Source organism: Morone saxatilis, unplaced genomic scaffold (assembly GCF_004916995.1).
Source record: "Morone saxatilis isolate NCDOM2014 unplaced genomic scaffold, NCSU_SB_2.0 Contig18, whole genome shotgun sequence".
NCBI classification, from domain to species: domain Eukaryota; kingdom Metazoa; phylum Chordata; class Actinopteri; family Moronidae; genus Morone; species Morone saxatilis.
The window spans coordinates 23,293,462-23,301,680 of NW_023339740.1; the positions used below are offsets into that span (position 1 = coordinate 23,293,462).

Here is an 8,219-nt window from a genome sequence, read left to right on the forward strand (position 1 = left end):
TGTGTGTTTGTGTGTGAGCATGTGTGTGGGTTCATGGGTCACAGATAATAAGAAGTCCAATCAGTTGTTGTTGGTTGCTGTTCATACTGGCTGAGATTGGGTTCAAAATCCTAGCTCCTTGTTCCATGCAACATTATTATGTAGCTGCAGCAATCTGAGGTAGCAAATCAAACATTTTACAAAGTTACATTAATTTTTGTACATTAACATTCAGTAACATTCTTTCTTGGTATTACTATTGCTCCACTGCAGCTCAGCAAAAAACATTATCCAGGGGAACACACAGAGGGAATTTTGTACTAAAAAGACAACTTAAATGTAATCGGAAAACAAATACTCAGCCCTAATTCATTGTGTGTATGTGTGTGTCCGCTGCAGGCAAGTCGGTGGGAATAGTGACAACGACCCGTGTCAACCATGCAACTCCCAGTGCTGCTTATGCCCACAGCGTGGACAGAGACTGGTACTCCGACAATGAGATGCCGCCTGAAGCAGTACAGGCCGGCTGCAAGGATATCGCCAGACAACTCTTTGAAAACATTCCCAACATTGATGTGAGTCAAAAGTATTCATTCTGAACTGCTGCTGATAACTTAAGTTTTGTCACCTGAAAAAGTACCAACATTGGACTAATTGATCCTCCCACAAACAACTTGTGTCAAACATAGCTTACTAAATAGGTACACAGACCTGTCAAGCTTTGGGTTCTCGTAAGTGCATATAAAGCCTCTCCAAAACCAAAAGTGTAAAGAATGGAGTTTTCGTCAGCCCTAACGTAAGCTGCCAATGTCGGGCTAACTAAGCTTGTGTATTATTCAATCTGGAGAAAGGAACATTATGGGAAACCACCTATAGAGAAATTAAATGTTTTCTGTACCTTTTACTTTATCCGGTCTGTGTAGTCTCACTCAAGAAGAAGTGTCTTTTTGAAACCTCCTCTGTGGGCATCAGTCACAGTCCCTACAGGAACACCACCAGTCTCAAGAGTTTAGCAGCCTTGCAGCAGCTGGTCCACCCTCCTCTGCCTGTTGCCTGTCTTTCTTTCTCCTCATCTGCTCTTCAGTTCCTAGGAGCTCTTCTTCTGTATAGTCTGTATACTGAAAAAAACCTGCTAGAGGCGAGTTAGGGCTAGAAGTTGGGGTTAGGGTAATGGTTAGGCACAGTGGGGATCGCCAGATAGAAATTAGGAGCTTTTGTTAACCACTGTCTGAAATCAAAGACCCACTGTTAGAAAAAACTAAGAACCTTGAGTGGTATTTCTACCCATGCCAGACTGCATCTGCACTTGACAGGGGTAGCAATAGTAACTAAGGGGTCAGTTGTTGCTTTCTCATACACAGGTGAAACATTTAGTCCTGAAATAGTTTTTAGACTAAGATTGCAATGTTTTATTCTGCTGTGTGGCTTTCCAGGTGATTATGGGTGGAGGGAGGAAGTATATGTTCCCCAAAAACATGTCGGATATAGAGTACCCTGGTGTTGCAAAGCACAGCGGCACACGAAAAGACGGGAGAAACCTGGTGGAGGAGTGGACTGACAGAATGAAGGATAAGGTACATTACTCCTCCTCTTTCCTCTCTTTGCTCTTCTTGTTTCTCTGTTCCCTCTTTTATCTTCCCAATTACATTTACATATTTAGGAGTTCAAAGTGACTGCAGTCACACTGTGCTGTACAATTGTGTCTTTTAACTGTGCAGAAAGGCCATTATGTATGGAACAAGAACCAGCTCTTATCACTGAACCCTAACAACGTAGATCACTTATTGGGTGAGTTTCCAGTCTCAGTGTCATTATGAACATATCATTGAAGTGTAAATGAAGATTCATATGCATTTGCTTTAGGTTTATTTTCTACTATATGTAATATCCTATTTCTCCTTGAACGGGGCCTTCTGTTGTTGCAGGTCTCTTTGAACCTGGGGATCTGCCATATGACTTAGAGAGGAACACTGAGACTGATCCTTCGCTGACAGAGATGGTGGAGGTGGCCATCAAGATCCTGAGGAGAAATCCCAGTGGATTTTACCTGCTAGTAGAAGGTGCGTTTATATCATCCAAGTGAAAATGGGACTGTTGTCTTCTGTTTTGGGGATTCTGTACTGAGTTAGTTAAGTCAGTTCCATTTTTGTCTGTGACAAATTTTTTTTCAAGATTTCAGATTTCAATAGTGAATGTCTCTCTTTAGGCAGGGATACAGACTGTTATTGTTGGGCTGAATATATATATATATATATGATGTGGGTGTCACCACTGATTAGTTTGAAGTCTTTTATGTCAAGGCAAGTTGGTGTTGACAGCTGACAGATAGTGTTTTGTGTTTGGAGCTTTTGCTCTTCTATAGTTGCTACCAAATATTGTACATGAAGAGAGCACTCCATTGCATTGTCATAACATTATTAAATTCACAAGGGATCATAGAGCAAAATGTGATTCTGTACAACAACAACGGAAAGTTACTAAACCTTCTACTCTTGTTATTTAGCTGGCTTCAAATGAGGTCCAGATGAGACACTGACACCTGATCCATCATTGAGCTTGAATAGATAGCCCTTGCTAAGAAAGCAGTCCACAGCAAAATGCACGTGTTGCCATCCAAAATAAACTTTATCGACTCAGCTCTTCTGTCCTCTGTGGCTGGGGTCCAATGTAGTGATTTTTTCTGGTTTTGCTGGTTTGATGCTGGTCAATTAGTTTGGAGCTGAATACATGTTTAGTAAGTTAAGCGCTGCAGTCTCCATCCTGGCCAAGTTTAAGTTGTTAAAACTTTTGACTTCCTGAATTATAGGTCTCATCTTCTATTAAACCATAGCATTATAAAAACAGAATCACATTTGTTGAGTTAATTATATTTGAATATTGTTTTCCTTAATAATCAATGTTATTTCTAATAATATAGCCTAGTGGTTTAATTATGAGCCAGGAACACATAACTGAAGGGAGATCGTCAGCAATAAAGGAAACTTTTGTGTCTGATGTTCCCTCATTTCAGGCAGTTGATGGTGTGTTTAAATCTTATAGCTAAGACATGCTATTCAATATCAGGACAAAAAGGAGGGCTCAGAGGCATCGACGAGAGTTCTGCAGTGCAGATCAAAAAGTTTTGGATATAGAATTATTGTGAATTTAAATCGGAAAGTACATTGATGAGGCGATTAGAAACATCGTCAGGATATACGGAGTTAGTATATATTAGCAGTAGAATAATGGAGTGTTTGTAAAGTTGGTCTGAGCTATAAATGTAACAGCATTTGGGTCTGCGTGTGGAGCTTCAGGGTAAAAGAATACATCTTATTTATCAAAGATTGGTGAATCTCTCACCTTGGGCTGAAGAAGGGAGAATGAAAAAGCTGTTTCCCCTCACTAATAATAATAATAATAATGAATAATACATTTTATTTAAAAAGGAGCGCTTTTCTGAATACTCAAAGACACTGTACAATATAATAAAGAGAGATTACAAGAACATCAATAGGTAAAAAACAATATAAAACAGTACATACATTATGTTAATAAAACACAGTAGACTCAGATTTTAAAAGCTATTTGAAAGGTGTTTTTTGTCAGTGTGAAATGTCTGGAGGTCAGGTACAATCCACGGATGCTTTGGGAGGAGGTCCAGGAGGGACGGGGCAGCTACAGAGACGCTCTGTCGCCCCAGGTTCGTGCTTGGTCGGGTGGTGGAGTCAGGAGGTTTGCATCAGATGAGCGGAGGCTACGGGATGGATTGTGGCGATGGAGCAGGTCAGAACTACCTACACACCGACCTACTTCTTAAGTCTCCTGAAGAAAGGCAATTCGGACCCTCAAGTGTTTAGATGTACTAGGGCTTTTTTACTCCTAACTGGATGGTTTGGGCCCTTGACATTCCAGCTGCCAAAGTTAAGGTCACTGTTCGTATTGCTTTTGTGAGTGATATGTTACGTGAAAGCATCAGACAGGTAATATAGTGCAGATAGATAGATAAAAAACAACCTTTCCCAACCCCAACTAACTTAATGACTTCAGCTTTACTTCTCTTATTTAAATATAAACATCTGGGAAATAACAAACCCTCTGTAATCTCTTAGGTCTTGTCACTGTTTGGTGGGAGTACTAATACTTGCCAGGTGATTGAATAAACCTGTCTATCACCATCTATCATGGACAAACTTCAACCGGTCAGATTAACAAACTATATTATGTAATCTAACTCTTACCGAAGCCAGTCGAGAAAAACCTGCAGTGCTGATCTGATATAACTGATACTAGCAGCTAAGCTAACCTCTTTATCAGCTGCTGTTGCCAACTGTTGTTTTTTAGCAAAAAGGTCACACATGGTCACACACTACTAGCGTTAGACCATGCCCATATCTCATGCCATAGTTTCCTATAGTTCCTCAAGGGATGGTGATTGATCCGGAACCACCGTGGTTTAATCACAAGGGCATAGCTCAAAGCCTGGCGAGACTGATTCTTGTATGATCTTGGTTATTAGGTTCAATAAAAGATCAGCTTTTTACAGTTAGTTCAAAAGCAACTTTTTTCCAAGTTTTTTACCTTGCTGCTAACTTCACTTCACTTAATTGGCCTTTCAAGAGAAACATATTTTGCTAGAGTTAATGAAATACAAAGAAAAAAATATATAAACAAAAACATAAAAGGCCAGCAAACTTCAAGGACAAAGCAGTCACAGACTTAGAGGCAGGAGAGTAGACAACAATGATATAGGTCCAGAATATGAAACAGCATTTATCCACTATGCGAACTGAGAAATGTAATTGTTTGTTGTATAAGAAGTTTTATGTCTGTTGCTGTTTATTCAAGGTAGTCTATGTAGGAGAGCAGAAAAATGCCATTCCAATAAAATTCTGTATTGTTCTGGTCTTCATTCATGACCATCATTGTCAGTGGCACAAGTACTGTGAAATATGTGAATGCACAATGTCAGCACAATATAGTAGGCACAGAAAGGTTGGTGTTGGTAACTCTGTGTCCTTGGCTGAATATGTTGAAAGAAGCATGTTGCAGTCAATGGCTGTGGAGGGCAAACACCTCCAAGTTTGTCTGTGATTGTTCAGCCAAACAGAGTCAGAATAAAGGGTTGAGAATTTTTCAAACATAGTGATTGCTGGATTCTTGAACACGTCTCATCTGCTGCATCTCACAAGTAACTTGTTGTTTTATGATGGGTGAGAGCTAGTCATCCTATACCAGATGTGATTGTACATTTATGTATGTAATGCTCAAGATGAGTCATCAAAAATTTAAACAAAAAGAGAAAAGGTTATTTTCTTAGCACGTATTAAGAGAGAACAATTGACACAGGGACACAGGATTAGAACTTCATCCCACTGTATCTTTCTAAGTGTAACGGCTAACTAGAAATGTTTTCCATTTCTGGCAGGAGGACGCATTGACCACGGACATCATGAGGGCAAGGCCAAGCAGGCTCTGCATGAAGCTGTGGAAATGGACAGAGCCATCGGCAGGGCAGATCTCATGACCAGCATCCATGATACGCTGACTATAGTTACTGCTGACCATTCCCACGTGTTCAACTTTGGAGGCTACACCAGCAGAGGAAACACAATATTCGGTAGATAATGATAACGAGGCACATCCGGTATCTTTATTGTACCATCTGTGTAGTAGTGCTGCAACGTACATTATCAGTATGGTTCTGTTGTGATAATGGGGTTTAATGCTATGTCTCTATCCACAGGTCTGGCCCCAATGTTGAGTGATATTGACCAGAAGCCCTTCACCTCCATCTTATATGGGAATGGACCAGGTTACAAAATTGTTAACGGTGCGAGGGAGAATGTCTCCACTATTAACTACCGTAAGTAAAATCTAGGTTTGGGTATGTTAAAGGGAAAGATTACAGTTAAAAGGGAAAGCCAACCTAAACGTCATTGACTTTCTTCTTGATAACACAAGCTATTTAAGTCATACAAGGATTAATCTATTGCAGAAGGGGAGACAGAACTAATTTCTCTACCTGACAACAAATTACAGTACAATATCACAAAATGACTTGTTAGAGGAGTTATGTAGTCATGAGTGGTAGTAATCTCAGATTAATGCTGCATAATTGAGATTAAAGTTGCCCTGTCGAGTTTCCTTATAAATACACAAAAGTTTGGTTTGCGTGCAGTATTAATCACCAAAACACATGGTGTGTATCCTTGAGTTCTAACAAGTGCCTTTCTTTTCTCATCTAACATTTAAAAAGTTGATTTTTAAATCCACTGTAATTGCTAGCAGTCTTCCTCTTTCCTGCCTGGCGCACTGCTGCGTATCTATCGTGTTAAACAATGACATCTTGCCATCCTTTCTCTGTGTCTCTGCCTTTCAGAGGAAAACAACTACCAGGCCCAGTCAGCTGTACCTCTGAGCATGGAGACTCATGGAGGAGAGGATGTGGCTGTGTTTGCTAAAGGTCCCCTGGCTCACCTGCTACATGGGGTCCATGAGCAGAACTACATCCCCCATGTAATGGCATATGCAGGCTGTATCGGCCAGAACAGGGAACACTGTAGGTCACGCAGTGGGACTGCCACACGTAGCGCGACCACCGGTTTGTACCCCGTCCTCTCGAGCATAGCAACCCTTCTCACAGTGACCCGACTTCTGTGCTGACCTTCCCCTGACTGTCCTCATCCTGTTAAAACCCTGATTTAAAGGTCCAGTGTGTTGCATTTAGGAGGATCTATTGTCAAAAATGGAATATAATAGTATTAGTGTTAATGTTCCCCTAAAATATAGATAATTGTTATGTTTTTGTTATCTTAGAATGAGCCTTTTAAATCTACAGACGGCACGAGTCGCCTTCCATGGAGTCTGCTAGGTTGAACTGCCATATTTCTACAGTAGCCCAGAAGGGACAATCCAAACAATGGCCATTTTTGAAAGTGTCCATAGTTTCTCCTTCCATGAAATCCTACACACTGGACCTTTGGCCAGTCTTACATTTTAAGATTTGTATTTGTTGTTGTTTTTTAAATGTTCTAATTTTACTCTATGCTACTTTGATCATGGAACCACTGTTAGGTCCCTTTTTGTGGAATGATAATTAATTGACTCAGTTTTACTCTGTTGAAGCAAAATGTAAATCATTACAAAATAATCAAAAACCCCTGATGTACTGAAATGAAAAGTGGTGTTGCAGAGATCACCACAAAATCAGAGATCTCAGTTGTGATTTGTCTATTGAATAATTTTTATTAAGGGTTTTAGAACCTATTAAGCCTCTTTGTTAAATGTAAACATTTTAGGTTTGAATAGATAGATTGGATTTACAAATGTTTGAATATATTTCATATCTTAAACGTGCAGTTAACAGAATCTACCTCATAAGCTTGCAAAAGATCTCTCATGTAATCATGGTGTGTTCAGAAAGGCACATTTTGACCGACAAATTTCATGCCTAAACCAGAGGCAACTGAATGTATAATTGACAGATGAGTAAAAGATATATATGTCTTGTCATACACCTTGTGCATACTTGCAAAAATAACGGAAAAAGCCCACGTACTATTGTGTCCAATAACAGAAGTTGTAAAACCTCTTAACCAATAAAGGAAATATGTTTTCTGATAATCTTTTGTCGTTTTTTTTGCATATCAGCTTTTATTTTGATTTCCCAAATACATAGTTTCCCCTAAATTTTCATTAAAACTGTGCTTTGAGTGTCTCTACAACAATACTAAAGTCAAATGTATTACCGGTTATAATGTTACAGAAAGAATGTGCGTAGAAAGAAAAAAGACAATTTGACATATGCGACCAATTAAAGGCTGAAAGCTGAAAAGAAGAAGATTTTCATCATATGTAAAACATCTGACGACAACACAGGGTCAGATCTATGTGGTTATTCGATATGCAAAAGGCACACAAATTCTAGATCTGTCACACGTTTGTCCAGAAAAACCTCTTGTCAGTGAACATCCATTTTTTAAGGTGTCACATATGTTATATCTTGTACTTTTCCATCTGCTCTAATGTGGCTTGTGTGGAATGCGAATGGATTGGAGCCACTCATTCTTTGGCATCATGTGGTCACTGGGAAAACAGTCTCATGTTGGCTGAAGCATGAAAAGGGGAGGTTCAGCTTCTACCGCTATGAGATGAAGTCCTCGTGTTGTCACTCGTGCATTCACAATATCAGGTCACGTAATGGCTTCTTGGAGTCTACTGAGGCACCTCCAGGGCAACTTCATGCTTTTGTGTAATCTTTG

General features: G+C 39.7%; 1 protein-coding gene across 1 annotated transcript in view; it reads left to right on the forward strand.

The window, feature by feature from the left end:
* alpl (alkaline phosphatase, biomineralization associated) overlaps nt 1-7,581 on the forward strand; it is a 15,228-nt gene extending 7,647 nt beyond the window's left edge. Inside the window, exons 6-12 of the mRNA XM_035662371.1 lie at nt 379-554; nt 1,413-1,553; nt 1,698-1,767; nt 1,905-2,039; nt 5,384-5,575; nt 5,702-5,821; nt 6,338-7,581. Of these exons, the coding sequence (XP_035518264.1) occupies nt 379-554; nt 1,413-1,553; nt 1,698-1,767; nt 1,905-2,039; nt 5,384-5,575; nt 5,702-5,821; nt 6,338-6,621 (1,118 nt within the window). The 3' untranslated portion in view covers nt 6,622-7,581. The remainder of the gene's footprint in view (nt 1-378; nt 555-1,412; nt 1,554-1,697; nt 1,768-1,904; nt 2,040-5,383; nt 5,576-5,701; nt 5,822-6,337) is intronic.
* Nucleotides 7,582-8,219: the final 638 nt, after the last annotated feature.